We start from the raw sequence: 18944 nt of genomic DNA on the forward strand, positions 1-18944 counted from the left end.
TTATTCATCAAAACCTCATTTGTTGAACTTCTCTTTGTTTAGAGGGTTTTGACACCAAAAAAAGATATTATAAATATTTTTGTATATTTAATACCTTTTCCTCTTTCTTTGATCTCTTTTGAGTATCTGCCAAGTAGTGATGTATCTGTTATATCACTATATATAGTGATATACCCAAAATAAAAGGGTATTTACTGTTTAGAAACTTCCTGTTTATAATTTTCAATCACTTTCCAAAACATAGTACTGATTTATTGATGTACTAACAGTGCATCAATAAGGTATATTTTCTTATAAGCCTTTAAATAACAATCTAAAGTTCTACAAAATTAAAAGGAAAGTTAGTGTTAGAGACTACATTTTAAAATGAAGCTTTAAGCACCAGCCCTGAAATCAGGAGGACCTGAGTTCAAATGTGGCCTCAGACACTTAACATTTCCCAGCTGTGTGACTGAGCAAATCACTTAACCCCAATTGCCTGAGGAAAAAAAAATGAAGCTTTAAATCACAAAACCAAGATTTGGTGTTCAATCATCTCAGAAAACCCCTTGGTGATCTCTAGATCTAGATACTAGATATGGTTTGCCATTTTCTTTTCTGGCTCCTTTACAGATGAAGACACTGAAGCAAACAGGATAAAGTGACTTGCCCAGGTTCACACAGCTACTAAGTGTCTGAGGCTGTATTTTGAATTCAGTTCTTTCTGACTCCAAGCCCAGAGTTCTATCCACTGGCCCACCTAGTTGAGTTTTGAATATTGAGTATTAAATTGTAAATGGATCCACTATTATCAGATTTACAAATGGATACTCTGGTAGTGGATAATATATTAAATTCATATGATGTTTTACCATTTCCCCACTTCTCTCTTATGTGTTGCTTTTTACAAAGTCTCATAAAAACCCTCAGGAGAGAAGGAGAAATATGAACAGAAAACCTGCTTCAGAGTAAGGAAGATGTGAGTTCAATTCTTAGCTCTGAAGTATACTGGCTGGGTGAAATCAGGGAAGTTACTTAGACTTTCAATGCTTCAGACAATCCTTTAGAATTTAAACTGCAGAATACCAGTCAATCTGCATTAGTAGAGGAAATTCCTTACTGAGAGGTCTCTTTACAAATGAAATCATAGGTCTGGACACAAAGACAAAATTAAAACAAACAACAACAACAACAAAACCTCTGTAAGGGAATCACAATAGTTTTAATGTTCCTGTTTTATAAATGAGGAATTGAGATTCTGATAAATTAACACACAGTTTTTAAAATGGTACAACCCAGAGTAGTTATCTGATCTTTTGACTCCTGTTCCCATACTATTATACTGTTCCTAATGTCACAGAGTTATTATAGATTCCCAGAAGCATTGTAAAATGTATAGAGTAAAAAATGATTCTTAAATATTTGAAATATGAAGTCACTTTATATTTTATTTTTAAAAACTTCAAGATGAAATATAGATTCCAGTAATGTTATCTTCAGTAATACATAATGCTGAAAAATGTGATTACTTTATAAAGAACTAACTTTTCAATATTATATTAAACTTATTTTGGAAAACAGTTTAAAAGTGGTCGACAGAGTTTTCACAAATTAATTCCATTATAATAAAATATAGAATGTTAGTGGAGTATTGTGTTGTTCAGTCTATTTGGAAGTGGAAACTTTCAAAGAAGTAGTGAATTAAATTAAACTTTTAAGTGATTTTTCTCATCAGAAAGCTATAGTATAAAATATATGATCAAACTGCTGTGAGTTGTAAAAGAAGGTATGTAAAACATTATACTATTTCAGTGTTATTGAAGGTGATATTGAAAATATAATAAAATAGCTTTACTTCTATCAAATATTTTAACATGTTTTTGGAATTTTATACCCATTAAATAGAAAAGTCAAATGAAGAACAAAGATCAACAGATAAAACTACTCAATGAAATTTTACAAGGAATTAAGGTAAAATAAAGTATAATATGCTGCCATATTTTAGAATGAAATAATAATAAAAAGTGTATATATTATGGTACATGAGGAATCATATCACTTTATCCATAGCTTAAAAGTAACAAGCTAAGTATTATGACTGAAGACTAATTTAGGTATTCAATTCCAAGTGGGCTAAGCAAAAAGAGGAATATTATTATTCTCAGGAGTACATAAAAAGAAATTCTATCAATGTGATTGATCCAATGTTATCTAGTATTCCTTTAGCAACATAGCACAATAGCAAGAAAAATAATTGCACATAAACAAATATGTTTTAGGATTAGGGTGGTATGCCTTCCTCTCCTATAACCAAAAGAGATAATAATTATGAGCTGCTGTTAAATCCAGGAAACCTAAGTCCAGTCCCAAATCTGATGCATTTTGGCTTTGTGTCTCTAGACAAGTTATTTAACTTCTCTGTATTGTAGGTAAGTAGCTCTTTGAAACTATAAGCTGCATAGAAAGCCTGGATCTGAAATAATAAAAGAGGTTTTTCTCCATATCAATGAAAACATCCCATTCCTACCTATATAGTCAATGAAGAAACGTATAAAATCACTATGGGAGAAATTTTCATTTGATAATGATTATCTATAACTATTATCATCCAAAGGGAATTATCTCTTATCAATGGGTTTCACTTCAGAAAAACCACCTGCAATATGGGGATATAATTTTGTATCTACTTAAAAAGAAAAGTCACAATTATCACAATTGAATCCTATGTATAGAAATTCTGAGAAAATCTTGCATCACCAGATTTTCATGAGGAAATTTAGCTATAAAAGTAGCAAAGTGTTTCCTGTTTCCTTCAGCAGTACTATTACAATGGAGAAATTATCTCTTTTCCCAGGGGACAGATAATTTAATGAGTTAAAATTCACAGGTTACTTGAAAATCAATAATCTCACTGATGAACTGTCCTATGTAGACATTTTATGAACTTAAAAAACAAAATTATGAAACACTTCTGTCATAAGTAGGGAAGTTATTGTATTCAAAACGTTTCAGTATAAGATAGCTAGTCATTTGTTTCATAATTAAAAACATTTGTAGATTAAGACTACAAAAAAAATTTTTTTCCATAAGAAATTCCAAGATAATTTAAATTTGTGCTTCAAAGGAATGGACTAAAATAGCTTTATTGCCTTTATATCCATATGAATAAATAAATTAACTAATGGAGAAGCCTTATGGAGAAAAATAGGTATTACATATTTGTGAGAATTATAATATTGACAAGTAAATTGCATAAGAAAATTGAACTTTCTATTTATTCTGGAATATAAACTTTGATTTCTAGTAATGCTGTATATACTAATTTTTTTCTGATGTAGATTCTCAAACTTTATGCATGGGAACCTTCCTATCAGAAAAAGATCATTGAAATTAGAGAACATGAATTAGAAATTCAAAAATCAGCTGGGTATCTTACAGTATTCTCTATGCTCACACTGACTTGCATTCCCTTCTTGGTGAGTTTGATTAATGATTTGTATTTCATTTTTCAAAACTGATTAAATGGGATCCACTCTAAGTTATCTAGAATGGAGTATCTACAGTGAAATTTTATTCCTTTTTTTTATTTAAAGAATTGTCACATAATACTTTAAGTGCTGAAGTCTGTAAGGAAAAAAAAGTAAAAGACCATATACATTTTTTTCCATAGTGACTATTTTCGTTTAACTAGATCATTAATTTCCCAATATATTTCTTTTACAAGTCTGACCAGTTTCTTTGAGATAGTTGAATGTTTAACTACTATTGCCTGTTTTAGTTTTGCATATATTGGAAGTAAAAAAAAAAAAATCTGCTGTGAGATATGGGTGTTGCATTTTTAATGCAATAGTTAGTAACTAGAAATGTGGCTTCAGTCACCCAAAGGACTCCTAGGCGTAACAGAATTTTAAGGACAAAAAGTATTTTGCAAATTAGTATCTTCTGTGTATTCTTGTCATTTTTAAAATCTCTTCTACTTCTATTAAGTGCTACCAATTTTATCTTTTATTGTGTCCATTTTTCATGAAATGTTCCCTTGCCACCTCTAAATTTCTTGAAGAAATCTCTTGAATTTCTCCTTCTATTGTTTTCTTCCATTTCTTTGCATTGTTCACCTTATCTGTTCTTGCTTAATCTCTAGAATTTTGTATTCAGTTAGGTTTCTCTTTACTTTTCTTTTTCTTTCCTTCATCAGCTATTTGTAAAACCACATCAGATAGCTATTTTGCTTTCTTGCTTTTTGGGATGTGTTTTGTTGCCAACTGCACAAAATTACTAACTTCTGTTATCATTGTAGTTAGAGGGCTAGGATTCCAGTCAGGAAGGCCTAAATTCAAATCTAACCTCTTATTAAACAGGTTATTTAACTTCAGTTTACCTCAGATTCCTTAGCTGTGAAATGGCGAAGATAATAATAGCCCTCTCAAGATAGTTTTGAGCAGGAGGGAGGGAGAATGAAATATTTGTAAAGTGTTTAGCAGAGTATGTAGCATGTAGTCAACAGAGAGGAAAAAAGATTAGAGTAATAAAAAAAAAAACTAAGGAGTAGTTATAAGGCACAGAAAAAGCATGTATTAGGTGAACAACAAGATACCCAATTTGGCTTTGTCATGTAGTACATGAAATTTGAGATGTAAGATAAGATTAAAAATTAGATAGAATAGGACCATACTGTGAAATAATATAAAAGTTAAGACACTTGAAGTTTACTCAACAACAAAAGTTCATTATGAGGGAATGTGTCTTTTATATACTTCAGTTGGCTGAAAAATTAAGTTCGAGTTGACCAATATAAACATATATGTACATAAATACATGTATATATTTAAATATATACATATTTATATGTTTGTGTGTGTATGTATAACTTTTTGGTAGCACTTCCTAAAAAATAAATCAGTAAGGAAAAATAAAAAGTATTTAAAGAAAATAAAATAACTCTTTATTTTAGGTGTCTCTCGCCACTTTTGGAGTATATTTTCTTCTGGATGATGGGAATGTTTTAACCGCCAATAAAGTTTTTACATCTATATCTTTGTTTAATATTTTGAGACTTCCTTTGTTTGATTTACCAATGGTGATCTCTTCTGTAGTCCAGGTACTGTTGTATAACTGCAGTTTATGATTTTATTGTTTCTCTTTAGAGTTGCATTTTTTTTTCACTCTCATATTTTTTTATGAGATAATTGGGGTTAAATGACATGTCCTGGATCACACAGCTAGTAAGTGTTAAGTGTTTGAGGCTGAAATTGAACTCAGGTTCTTCTGACTTTGGAGCCAGTGTTCTATCTACTGTGACATCCTGCTACCCCCTATATATATATATATATATTTTTTTTTTTCAATTGAAACCTGTTTTCTATCGCAGTTTCACTACATTAGTGTAGGGTGGTAAAAATCACCAAAAGGAGATATATCTTGCTAGTTTTTTAAAACTTAAGTTTATTTTTAAATATGGAAACTTTGAAAATGTGTATTTCCTAAAACATTTGGTACTCAGGAGAAAATATAAACAAAAGTTCATGTATATACTCTTTTTTTGTATTTCTGTGCATATTAAAATGCTCATATTTATTGATATTGAATAGTTTCATAATGAAAAATAAGAAAAAGGTAACGATATTGATATATGTAAATGTTGTATGAGTTACCCTCTAAATTGAAATATGCTTTTATTATTGAGGAAGTATATTTGTTTCAACTCAAAATAAATGAAACAAACATATTTGTCTTAATAGACAAAAATATCTCTGGGTCGTTTGCAAGATTTTCTTCATGCTGAGGAGCTCAATCCTGAAAACATTGAAAGTCACTGTCCTAGAAGTAAGTCACATTTAATTTTTAAAAATTTGTATTACTCCAAGGTTGAAATTAATTATTTCTACAATTTCCCATTTTTTTTTTTATTTTGGTTATTACCTCTAGATTTTGCTGTAGAGTTTATGGATGCATCCTTCACCTGGGAAAATGGTCAGCCTCCAATCTTAAATGAGTAAGTCATTGCCCTTGTCATGATATTTTGTAAGACTGTATATATTAATTAAGAGAGATTTTGCCCAATTCTATGCCAACAAATCTGATAATGTAAATGAAATCTTATAAAAATATAGATTGCTCAGATTAATAGAGAAGGAAATAAATTTCTTAAATAGTCCCATTTTAGAAAAAGAAATTGAAAAAGCTATTAATCATCTCCCTAAGAAAAAATCTCTAGGACCAGATATATTTACATGTGAATTCTACCAAATATTTAAAGAATAATTAATTGCAATACTATACAAACTATTTGGAAAAATAGGGGAAGGAGTCCTACCAAATTCCTTTTATGACACAAATATGGTGTTGATACCTAAACTAGGTAGAGTCAAAACAAAGAAAATTATAGACCAATTTCCCTAATAAATATTGATGCAAAAATCTTAAGTAAAATATTAGCAAAGAGATTTCAACAAGTTATCCCCAAGAGAATACACCATGACCAAGTAGGATTTATACCAGAAATGCAGGGCTGGTTCAATATTAGGAAAACTTTTAGTATAATTGACTATATTAATAACCAAACTAACAAAAATCAAATGATTGTATCAACAGATGCAGAAAAAGCACTTGACAAAATCCAACACCTATTCCTATTAAAAACACTAGAGAGTATAGGAATAAATGGACTTTTCCTTGAAATGATTAGTAGCATCTATTTAAAACTATCAGTTAGCATCATATGTAATGGAGACAAACTAGAAACATTCCCAATAAGGTCAGGGGTGAAACAAGGTTGTCCACTATCACCATTACTATTCAATATTGTATTAGAAATATTAGATTTAGCAATGAGAAGAAAAATAAATTAAAGAAATTAAGTAGGTAATGAAGAAAATAAATTATCATCTTTTGCAAATGATATGATGGGATTCTTAGAGAATCCTAGGGAATCAACTAAAAAAACTACTAGAAACAATTCCCAACTTTAACAAAGTTGCAGTATACAAAATAAATGCACATAAATCATCAGTATTTTTTATATATTACTAACAAAGTCCAACAGGAAGAGAAAGAGAAAGTCCATTTAAAATAATTGTCAATAATATAAAATATTTGGGAGTCTATCTGCCAAGGCAAAGTCAGGAACTATATGGACCCAACTATAAAATATTTTCCACACATATAAACTCAGATCTAATCTCTTGGAAAAATATCAAGTGCTCATGGGTAGGCTGAGCGAATATAATATAAATGACAATACTACCTAAATTAATCTACTAATTCAATGTCATACCAACCAAACTCTTAAAAATTATTTTTCAGAGCTAGAAAAAATAATAACAAAGTTCATCCGCAAAAACAAAAAGTCAAGAATTTCAAGGAATTAATGAAAAAATACGAATAAAGGTGGCCTACCTGTACCAGATCTAAAACTATATTATGAAGCAAGGGTTATCAAAATCATTTGGTACTGGCTAAGGAATAGAGTAGTTGATAAGTAGACTATGTTAGGTTCACAAGACACAATAGTCAATGATTATAGTAATATAGTGTTTGATAAATTTAAAGACTACAGCTTTTGGGATAAGAACTTACTATTTGACAAAATTGCTGGGAAAAGTGGAAATTAGTATGGCAGAAACTAGTTATAGACCCATACTTAATATCCAATACCAAAATAAGATCAAAATTGGTTCACGATTTAGACATAAAGAATGATACCATTAGCAAATTAGAAGAACAAAGGATAGTCTACCTTTCAGATCTGTGGAAAAAGAAGGAATTTGTATTTAAAGAAGAACTAAGATAACATTGTGAAATGCGAAATGGACAATTTTGAATATATTAAGTTAACATGTTTTTGTACAAATAAAACTAATGCAGACAAAATTAGAAGGGAAGCAATTAGAAGAGGGAGATTATATCCAAGAGTTCTGATAAAGGCATCATTTCTAAAATAAATAGGGAATTGATTCAAATTTATAAGAATTCAAAGCAATCTTCAATTGATAAATGGTCAAAGGTTAAGAACAATTTTCAAATGAAATTAAAACCATTTATGATCATTTTAAAAAATGCTCTAAATTACTATTGATCAGAGAAATGCAAATTAAGCCAAACTCTGAGGTACCACTATACACCTCTCAGATTGACTAAGATGACAGGAAAAGATAATGATGAATGTTTGAGGGGATATGGGAAAACTGGGATACTAATATATTGTTAGTGGAGTTATGAACTGATCCAACCATTCTGGAGAGCAATTTAGAACTATACCCCAAAGAGCTTTCAAACTGTGCATACCCTTTGATCCAGCAATGTTTCTACTGTGTCTGTATCCCAAAGACGTCATAAGAAAGGGAAAAGGACCCACATGGATAAAAATGTTTTTGGCAGTCCTTTTGTTTAGTGTCAAGAAACTAGAAACTAAGTGAATGCCCATCAACTGGAGAATGGCTGAATAAGTTATGGTATATGAATGTTATCAAATATTGTTCTATAAGAAATGATCAGCAGGATGATTTCAGAAAGGCCTGGAGAGACTTACATGAATTGATGCTAAATGAAGTGAGTAGAATCAAAAGATCATTGTACATGGCAACAACAAGATTATATGATGATCAACTCTAATGGTTATGGCTCTTTTCAACAATGAAATGATTCAAGCCAGTTCCAATGATCTTATGATGGAGAGAGCCATCTGCACCCAGAGAGAGAGAGGACTGTGGAACTGAGTGTGGATCACAACATAGTTATTTTCACTCTTTTTGTTATTGTTTGCTTGCATTTGTTTTCTTTCTCATTTTTTCCCTTTTTGATCTGTGCAGCATGATAATTGCAGAATATATATAGAAGAATTGCACATGTTTAACATATATTGTATTACTTGACATCTGGGGAAGGGAAAAATTTTGGATCGCACATATTTACAAGAGTAATGCTTAAAATTATCTATGCATATGTTTTGAAAATAAGAAACTTTAATTTAAAAAAGATGTATATTATAAGAATTCTTACTTGGATGGATTTATGTATTCACCTAGTGTGGGTAGTCCTTCACAATTTCAGTTTGCAATCCTTTCCTGTCTTCCCATTTTTGACTGTATTTACTTGTTTTTTCTTCTAGGCCTTGAAAGAGGACCTATAAGCATGATATAATTCTTTTTCTGTTTTGTGTGTGTGTGTGTGTGTGTGTGTGTGTGTGTTGTTTTTGTTGGTGGTTTTAACATTTGATTACCAGTGTGCTATTCATGATATCCATTGATGATATCTTCATTATTGCTGCCTCTTTTTACTGTGAATTATATCCTCAATAATATTCTCTCATGCATTAATTATCATTTATAATATGCTACAGCCTACTTCTCTCTACCATTTATATATCATTTCCTTTAGGATTACTTTGTATTCTAATTCTTTAGATATGGTATTCCATAATTTGTATTTATGAAGCAAATCTAAGAGACTTTGTTAAATAAAGAGGATATAAGTTCTTAAAGAGATCTAAATTTATGTAAGTTATGCAAAGCATCTCCTCTAATTTTATTATTCTTTTAAAATCTTTTATGTTCTTTCCTCTTATGCTCTCTTATTTCAAGCTCTTTCTCTCCATGTTTATTCTAAATTTTTCTATTATTTTTAGGGGGGAAGATTAAACTTTGAGAAATAGGGGATCAACAGTTATCAATAATTCTCATCTCTGGAAATAATAATTTGTCTGGAAATATAAAGAAATAATGAATATTGACTTGTTCATATATTGTTCCTCACTTTATTTTTCAGTTTGAACATAAAGATTCCAGAGGGAACATTAATGGCTATTATAGGACAAGTTGGGTCAGGAAAATCATCTGTGCTCTCTGCCATTCTAGGAGAAATGGAGAAACTTAAAGGAACAATCCAAAGAAAAGTAAAGTCAATTATTCATTCTTTTTAGGTTTTCTTATCAAAGATTCAAACATTTTACATATTGTTTTTTTAAAATTTTGATTAACCATGGGTAGACTTGCAATATCATTCTGTCAACTGGGTGTTTTGAACAAATACTTGTATAATATATTTAATAATCATTAATGATACTTAAGTGATTTATATATAAATAGAAATTAATAAAATTAGAAATTTAATTTCATTAGGCTTCTAATACTCATCTATTATAAGATTCCTTAAATATTTATGGTAATTTCTTTATTAAATGCCTTTATAACTGCTCATTTGTCAAATATAACCCAACTACATACTTTAGGTAGATGAATTCATAAATCAGTATGTGTTCAAGAAGAAGCCTTTTTGAATGGGAATTGCCTAATGTCCTTTGGTAGCCTATTTCATCACTTAATCATCTTTATAGTTAGCATATATGTCTTTATTTCTAATCACACTTCATAGAGGCTAGAAGTACATTTTCCTGTTCTATTTTCAATTCTAATCTTTATTTCTCCTTTCTTTTTTTCCTCAAACCATTGTCTGTTCCTGATTTTGCTTTCCTCTCTTCATAATATAGATTTTGGTTGTTAGCACAGAGTCTGTCGGAGCCTTCTTAATACAGGCCTATATATCCAGGTGTGCTGTGCAGCTGGATTTTTACAAATATAGTATTTATGAAGCCTAGAGTGGTTTAAGTTATATTGTTTCAATGGTCTTATTTAAAGAGACATATAATAATAATTACATATATACATATATGGAATATACAGATATTATATGTAAATATATGTGTGTGTATGTATGTGTGAATAACACTCAGGAAGTAATTTATCTTTCCTGGAATTTTTCTAACACAGTTGCTAAAGAAATTATCCCAAAAAATTACAAGGGTGGTTTCCAAGATAGAGAAAAAAAAAATAAATATTTTCTAATCTATATAAAAATGTGTGTTCTCTAAAAAGAGTATGTAAAAAAACTATAATTTGTGCAGTATTAATAGTAGTGTAAAGCTATGTCCAATTCTTCATGATCTTATTTGGAATTTTCTTGGCAAGGATACTGTAGTGGTTTATCATTTCCTTTTCCAGCTCATTTTATAGATGAGGAAACTTGGCAGAGTTAAGCAATTTGTCCAAGGCCATAGAGCAGTAAGTATCTGTATCTAGATTTGAAATTGGGAAGATGAGCCTTCTTAATTCCACCACTAGATATCTATCCATTGCACCACTTACCTGCTCTAGTTTGTGCAATAGCTTCCTATAAAATTAGAAGCCAATTTGTATAATCAATTGTGACCCAAAACAAAACAAACAAAACTAGGGGGACATATAATTCTTTACAGAAACTTCATTGAAGGTGAATGTGAAAGACAAAATAATTTGAGTGTCTGAAGGATCTATTTAAACAAACCTGAATCTATTTCAAAACTGTTACAATATTTGCTTTCTTATAATTCAGAAAATTCATTTTTGGAATGAATTTTAAGAACTAGGTGAGAAAGTAAATAGGAAAAAATGAAAGTTACATATGTTACATAAATATGTCATTTAATTCATCTACTTACCTTAAGGAAGATTATCTTTTTTCCCTTTCTTTTAGGGTTCAGTGGCTTATGTCTCCCAACATGCTTGGATCCAGAATTCCAAATTACAAGAAAATATCCTATTTGGCTCAGTTATGCAGAAGCAGTACTATGAAAGAGTATTGGAAGCTTGTGCTCTGCTACCAGATTTGGAGCAATTCCCAAATGGAGACCAAACTGAAATTGGAGAAAGAGTAAGAATATATTCTATCAATATACAGTGTAAATTTCTATTCACTTTTGCTTGCAAAAATTTTTATCAGATTGTCTCAGAGATTTATACAATTATTGATTTAAAAAATTAGAACAATCCCCAATGTACTAGTGTGATAGGAGGTATAATCATTGTGTAGCTAAAGAACCAAAAAAGTGTTTCAGGTTTATGACGGTCTGAAACATATTCATGTAAGCTTTATAATCAGCAGTAAAGATTTAAAGATAAAAGTTTAAAGAAGATGGTAGGAAAAATAATAATCATTACATAAGAACTCTATTTTGATTCAACAATACAGTCAGTATTTCCTATCCCATATAAATTATAGTTTTATTCATCTCTGGGTTTCCAAATGCACAGAAATAGGATTTGTATAATATCCTCATGCCAAGGGCACTATTCATGTACCTGACAGGACAATAGCATTTAAATTACAGATATTATGCTCATGGATATATGTGTATTTGTGTATGTACATATGTGTTAGCTTTAATTCTTAAATACATTTTACACATATATTACTTATATTACACATTAAGAGACAAGATATTGTTGAGAGAATCCTAAACTTAAAAGGCCTATGTTCTCCAAGCTTGACTATTAAGATATTATTATAGGCAAATCATCTCTAAGGCTTCATTTTTCCTTATTTAAAATAGAATAATAATATACTACACTCATAAAAACTAAGGAGGTTGCGAGAAAAGTTTTAAAATCCTTTTTGTGCTCTTCCATGTGTTCTCTTTTGTTTGTTCTGAAACCATTTTCATTTTTCTTTGAGGTTTTGAATACTGGCATTTTTACATTGTTATTCTCTTCTGAATTTGTTTTGATCTTCCCTGTCCCTATATTAACTTTCTTTGGTCAAATCCTTTTTTTTTTTTTTTTTTTTTTTTTTTTTTTGCTTATTTTTCCAGACTATTTCATTTCTTTTAAAGTGAATCTCTGTTCCTGGGGAGGGGGAACTTTCCCATGAGTACAGCAAAACCCCACTTTTCCTAGTGGTTCCAATAAGAGAGTCAAGAAAATGGTTGGGCACTCCACAGCCAGGTGCAATGCCAAGCAAGCAGACAAGACTTGAAGCCTCCAAAACAAGATGCTTGGGAAAGTTCTTTGGAGATCTGAGTTCAACTTTTATCTTTATCAATTACCTTGTAAACTTGGGTATCATTTTGGCTATGGTCACCTATCAAGTTCCTTCTAGTTTTAAATCTATGATTCTATTCAGTAGTGCCTTTTCCATAAAGTGAGCAGGAATAAAGAAATGGGAAGTTGGATTTCTGGAACTGCCCCAAATTCACCTCTACTCTAAAGACCATGAGATCATGGAATATGATATTCTGAAAGACAAAAGAACTAGAACTACACCCAAGAATCCCATACCCAGGGAAAGTGAGCATAATCCTTCAGGGGGAGGAAATGTTCATTTAATTAAATAGAGGGCTATTAAGCTTTCTTGATGAAAAAGAATAAAACTCGAAACAAAAAATTGATCTTCAATAACAAGAATTGAGAAGCATAACAAACAAAGAGAAAAACTAGGGGTTCCATAAGGCTAAATTATTTGCGTTTCTACTTGGGAAGATAATACTTGTAATTAAGAACTGTATCACTATTAGTGCAATTAAAAGAAGAATACATGGACAGAGAGTGTGGATATAAGGTGACTTTAATGAGATGACATCCTAAAATCAAACAAACAAAAAAGCCTTAAAGGGTGAGAAAAAGGATTATACTGCAAATAAAAGGAAGAGAGAGATAATATAGGGTAAATTATCTCACATAAAGAGGTATCTAAAACAGTGTGTGGGGGGATTGGAAGTGAAGTATAGTGAGCATTACTTGAATGTTGCTCTCATTAGAAATGGCTCATAGAGGGAATAATATACTCATCAGTTGAGTAGAGAAATCGATCTTACTATATAGGGAAGTAGGAGGACAGGGGGACAAGAACATGAGTGAGGGACTGACAGAAGAGAGGGAAGATTGGAAGAGGTGATAGAAGCAAAACACTAATATGAAGGGAAAAGGTGAAAGAAGAGAGAAAAAAAGGATAAATAGGAAGAAAAATGGGATGGAGGGAAACACAGTTAATTACAACTATGAATGGGATTGGAATTAATTCAGCTATAAAATGGAAACAGGGAAATAGAAGACAGGATTAAAAATAGAATCCTACAAAATGTTCTTTATAAGAAACACATCTGAAGTAGGGAAACACACAGAGAACAAAGAACAAAATTCTGGAACAGAATTAATTATGCTTGAGTTGCAGTAAAAAAAAAAAAAAGCAGAGATAGCTGTCATGATCAGAGACAAAACAAAAGTAAAAGTATGTTACATTAAAAGAATTAAACAAAAAAAAACCTACATCTTGCTGAAAGGTATTAAAGGAATATTAATACTAAGTATATATGCATCAACTTTATGCTCCCTCCCATTGCCTTTGGGAAAAAATTATTGAGCTAATATGTAAAACCAGGACTTAGTTTTATAAAAACAAAAACAAAAACAACCAAAAAACAAGACAGAGAAATCACTGTTTAATTTGATTACGAGAGAAAGAATAAAAATAAATTATCAGTATCAAAAAAATAAAAAGGTAAAATTCATCACCAATGAAAAGGAAATTAAGGCAATTATTAGGAACCATTTTGTGCAGTTATATGCCAATAAATTTGCCAATCTAAGGGAAGTGTATGAATATTTACAAAAAATATAACTTGCTCAGAATGCCAGAAAAAGAAACCGAATACTTAAATCATCATATCTTAGGAAAGGACACTTTACTATCAATTAACTCTCCAAGAAGAAATTCTTAGGGATTGTGTTTGCAAGCACTTTCTACCAAATTTAAAGGATAACTAATGCCAATACTATACAAACTATTTGGAAAACTAGGTAAAGGAGTCTAACCAAATTCCTTTTATTCCCCATCACACAAGGCTCTCCTAGAAGAAATTAAAAAGGTTCTTAAAAAGAGCTAGAAGAAAACTGGGAAAAGGAAATGAAAAATTTGCAAGAAGGTTTGGGAAAAGCAACACAGAAACTATCTGAAGAAAATTCACTGCAAAATAGACTTAGTGAAATGGAAAAAACATATAACTCATTAAAAGATAGATTTGACAAAATGGAAAAAGAAAGCAACTCCCAGAAAAACAGAATTTGTGAAACAAAAAAAGAAAATAACTCCTTAAAAAACAGAACTTGTGAAATGGGAAAAAAATCCATAGAACAAAACAACTCATTTAAAAATTCAATTGGACAAATGCAAAAAGAAGTTTTAAAAAAAGTAAATGAAGAAAATAAATCTCTAAAATTCAGAATTGAACAAATGGAAATGAATGACTCAACGATACAACAAGAATCCATGATAAAAAAGAAAGCCTAGACACTATCTTTCAGGAAATCACCAAAGAGAACTGCCCGGATGTCATAGAATCAAAAGATAAAATGACCATTGAAAGAATTCACCAAATGCCTCCTGAAAGAGACCTCAAACTTAAAATCCCAAGGAATATTGTGACTAAATTTGAGAACTATCAGACCAAGGAAAACTATTACAAGCAGCCAGAAAGAAACAATTCAAATACCGAGGAGTCACAATAAGGATTACTCAGGACCTAGCAGCTTCCACTTTAAAGGGATAGAAGGGCCTGAAATCTGATATTCTGAAAGGTGAAGGAACTTGGAATTCAGCCAAGAATAAATCTGCTAAACTGAACATTTTCTTTCACTCAAGAAGATGGGCATTCAATGAAACTGGTGAATTCCATTTATTTTTGATGAAAAGATCAGAGCTAAACAAAAAATTTGATCTCCAAATATAAAACTCAAGAGAAGCATAAAAAGGTAAAAAGAAAAAAAAACTCTTGAGAACTGTATCTCTGTTGTGGGTATTCATTGAGGGTATTCATTGAGAGTACATGTATAATCTGATTTTACTGTTATAATACAAAAAAGAAACTAGAGATGGAAAGGGACTGGTAACAGGAAAAAAAAGGGAGAAGTGGAGGTAAAATGAGGGAAATTATGTCTCAGGAAGAGGCAAAGAAAACATATTATAATTGAGGGAAAGAAGGGAGGGTGATGATTGTTGTGTGAATCATAATCTCATCAGATTTGGCCCAAAGAAAGAATATTAGATATATTTGGTTTCACTGAGAAACTAAAAAAAAAAAACTATTGAATTAATAAATAAAACTGAGTTGGTTTTATGAAAAAAACAAACAAAAAAAAACAAACAAAAAAAAAACTTTAGTTAATTTTATTAGAAGAAGGAAAGAGGAAAACCAGATTGTTAGTCTTAAAAATGAAAAGGGAGAACTATCCACCAATGCAGTGGAAACTAGAGCAATTATCAGAAGTTGCTTTATCCAACTTTATGCCAATAAATTTGACAACCTAATGAAATGGAGGAATACCTACAAAAATGTAGATTGCCCAGATTAACAGAACAGGAAATAAATTACTTAAATAGTCCCATTTTAAGAAAAAGAAATAGAACAAGCTATTAATCAACTCCCTAAGAAAAAATCCCCAGGAGCAGGTGGATCTACATATGAATTCTACAAAATATTTAAAGAACAATTAACTCCAATACTATATAAACTATTTGAAAAAATAGGGAATGAAGGACGCCTACCAAATTCCTTTTATAACACAGACATGATACTGATACCTAAACAAAGTAGGATGAAAACAGAGAAAGAAACTTATAGACCAATCTCCCTAATGAATATTAATGCAAAAATCTTAAATAAAATATTAGCAAAGAGATTACATACAATCATCCCCAGGATGATACACCATGACCAAGTAGAATTTATATCAAGAATGGAGGGCTGGTTCAATATTAGGAAAACTATTAGCATAATTGACTATTTCAATAACCAAATTAACAAAAACCATATGATTATCTCAATATATGCAGAAAAAGCATGCAACACCCACTCCTATTAAAAAACACCAGAGAGTATAGGAATAAATGAACTTTTCCTTGAAATAGTCAGTAGTATCTATTTAAAACCATCAGCAAGCATCATATGTAATGAGGATCAACTAGAACCATTCCCAGTAAGATCAGGGGTGAAACAAAGCTGCCCACTATCACCATTGCTATTCAGTATTGTATTCAAAATGCTAGCCTTGGCAATAAGAGAAGAAAAAGAGATTAAAGGAATTAGAGTAGGTAAGGAGGAAACCAAATTATCACTCTTTGCAGATGATATCATGGTATACTTAGAGAACCCCAGAGATCAACTAAAAAGCTATTAGAAATAATCCACAACTTTAGCAAAGTTGCAGGATACAAAATAAATCCACATAAATCATCAGGATTCTTATACATCACTAACAAAATCCAATAGCAAAAGATGCAAAGAAAAAGTCCATTTAAAATAACTGTTGATAATATAAAATATTTGGAAATTTATCTGCCAAGGGAAAGTCAGGAACTACATAAGCACAACTACAAAACACTTTCCACACAAATAAAGTCAGATTTAGGCAATTGGAAAAATATCAAGTACTCCTGGACAAGTTAAGCAAATATAATAATGAGGACAATACTCCCTAATCTACTTATTTAATGCTATACCAATCAAACTCCCAAGAACTATTTTACTGAACTAGAAAAAATAACAACAAATTAAACTGGAATAACAAAAGGTCAAGAATTTAAAAGGAATTAATAAAGAGAAAAGCAAATGAAGGTGGCCTAGCTATACCAGACCTAAAACAATATTATAAAGCAATGGTCATCAAAACCGTCTGGTATTGGCTAAGAAATAGAGAAGTCAATCAATACAATAGGTTAGGTTCACAGAACAAAAAAGCCAATGCCTATAACATCTAGTATTTGACAGACCCAAAGACCCCACCTTTTGGTATAAGAATTTACTATTTGACAAAAACTGTTGGGAAAATTGGAAACTAGTATGGCAGAAAACAGGCATAGCTCCCCACCCCCCAACACCTTATACCAAGATAAGGTTGAAATGGGTTCATACTCTATACATAAAGAATGATACTATAAACAAATTAGAAGAACATAAGATAATTTACCTCTCAGAGTTATAGAGGAGAAAGGAATTTGTGACCAAAGAAGAACTAAATATCATTATTGATCATAAAATAGATAATTTTCATTATATTGTTAAAAAGTTTTTGTATAAACAAAACTATTGAAGACAAGATTTGAAGGGAAGCAACAAACTAGGAAAGCATTTTTACACTGAAAGGATCTAATAAAGGCCTCATTTCTAAATATATAGAGAACTCAAATTTATAATAGTTCAAGCCATTCTCCAATTTATAAATGGTCAAAGGATATGAACAGAAAATTTTCAGATGAAGAAATTGAAACTATTTGTAGACACATGAAAAGGTGCTCCAAATCACTATTGATCAGAGAAATGCAAATTAAGACAACTCTGAGATACCATTACATACCTCTCAAATTGACTAAGATGACAGGAAAAGATAATGACCAATGTTGGAGGGTATGTGGGAATACTGGGACACTGATACATTGCTGGTGCAACTGTGAATGGATACAACCATTCTAAAGAGCAATTTGGAACGATGCTCAAAAAGTTATCAAACTGTGCATACCCTTTGATCCAACAGTGTTTCTACTGAACTTATGTCCCAAAGAGATATTGAAGAAGGGAAAGGGACCCACATATGCAAAAATGTTTATGGCAGTCCTCATTGTAGTGGCTAGAAACTGGAAGCTGAGTGCATGCCCATCAATTGGAGAATGACTGAATAACTTATGATATATGAATGCTATGGAATATTATTGTTCTGTAAGAAACAACCATTAGGATGATTTTAGAGAGGTTTGGAGAGACTTATATGAACTGATGCTGAGTGAAATGAGAAGAACCAGGAGATCATTATACATGGCAACAACAAGAGTATACGATGATCAATTCTGATGGACGTGGCTCTTCAACACTGAGATGATTCAAACCAGTTCCACTTCTGCAGGGATGAAGAGAACCATCTACACCCAGAGAGAGAACCATGGGAATAGAGTATGGAACACAACATAGCATTCTCACTCTCTCTGCTTACATTTTGTTTTCTTTCCCAGTCTTTCTTTTTCTTACTTCTTGATCTAATTTTTCTTGTGCAATAAGATAACTATAAATATGTATACATATGTTGGATCTAATATGTATTTCAACATATTTAACATGCATTGGACTACCTGACAGCTAGGGGAGGGGACTGAGGGAAGGAGGGGAAAATTTG

General features: G+C 31.0%; 1 protein-coding gene across 3 annotated transcripts in view; it reads left to right on the top strand.

The window, feature by feature from the left end:
- Nucleotides 1-18944, top strand: part of LOC100917684 (canalicular multispecific organic anion transporter 1) — an 88374-nt gene that overhangs the window by 23842 nt on the left and 45588 nt on the right. For all 3 annotated transcript variants that reach the window (XR_004232917.1, XM_031959161.1, XM_031959162.1), the window contains exons 7-13: nucleotides 1885-1950; nucleotides 3318-3455; nucleotides 4931-5077; nucleotides 5718-5802; nucleotides 5905-5971; nucleotides 9742-9868; nucleotides 11485-11661. Coding sequence is in view for 2 of the 3 variants with exons in the window: in XM_031959161.1 (XP_031815021.1) it covers nucleotides 1885-1950; nucleotides 3318-3455; nucleotides 4931-5077; nucleotides 5718-5802; nucleotides 5905-5971; nucleotides 9742-9868; nucleotides 11485-11661 (807 nt within the window). In the remaining variant the exon portion in view is untranslated. The remainder of the gene's footprint in view (nucleotides 1-1884; nucleotides 1951-3317; nucleotides 3456-4930; nucleotides 5078-5717; nucleotides 5803-5904; nucleotides 5972-9741; nucleotides 9869-11484; nucleotides 11662-18944) is intronic.

This window comes from Sarcophilus harrisii, chromosome 3 (assembly GCF_902635505.1).
Source record: "Sarcophilus harrisii chromosome 3, mSarHar1.11, whole genome shotgun sequence".
In the NCBI taxonomy this organism is placed as follows: domain Eukaryota; kingdom Metazoa; phylum Chordata; class Mammalia; order Dasyuromorphia; family Dasyuridae; genus Sarcophilus; species Sarcophilus harrisii.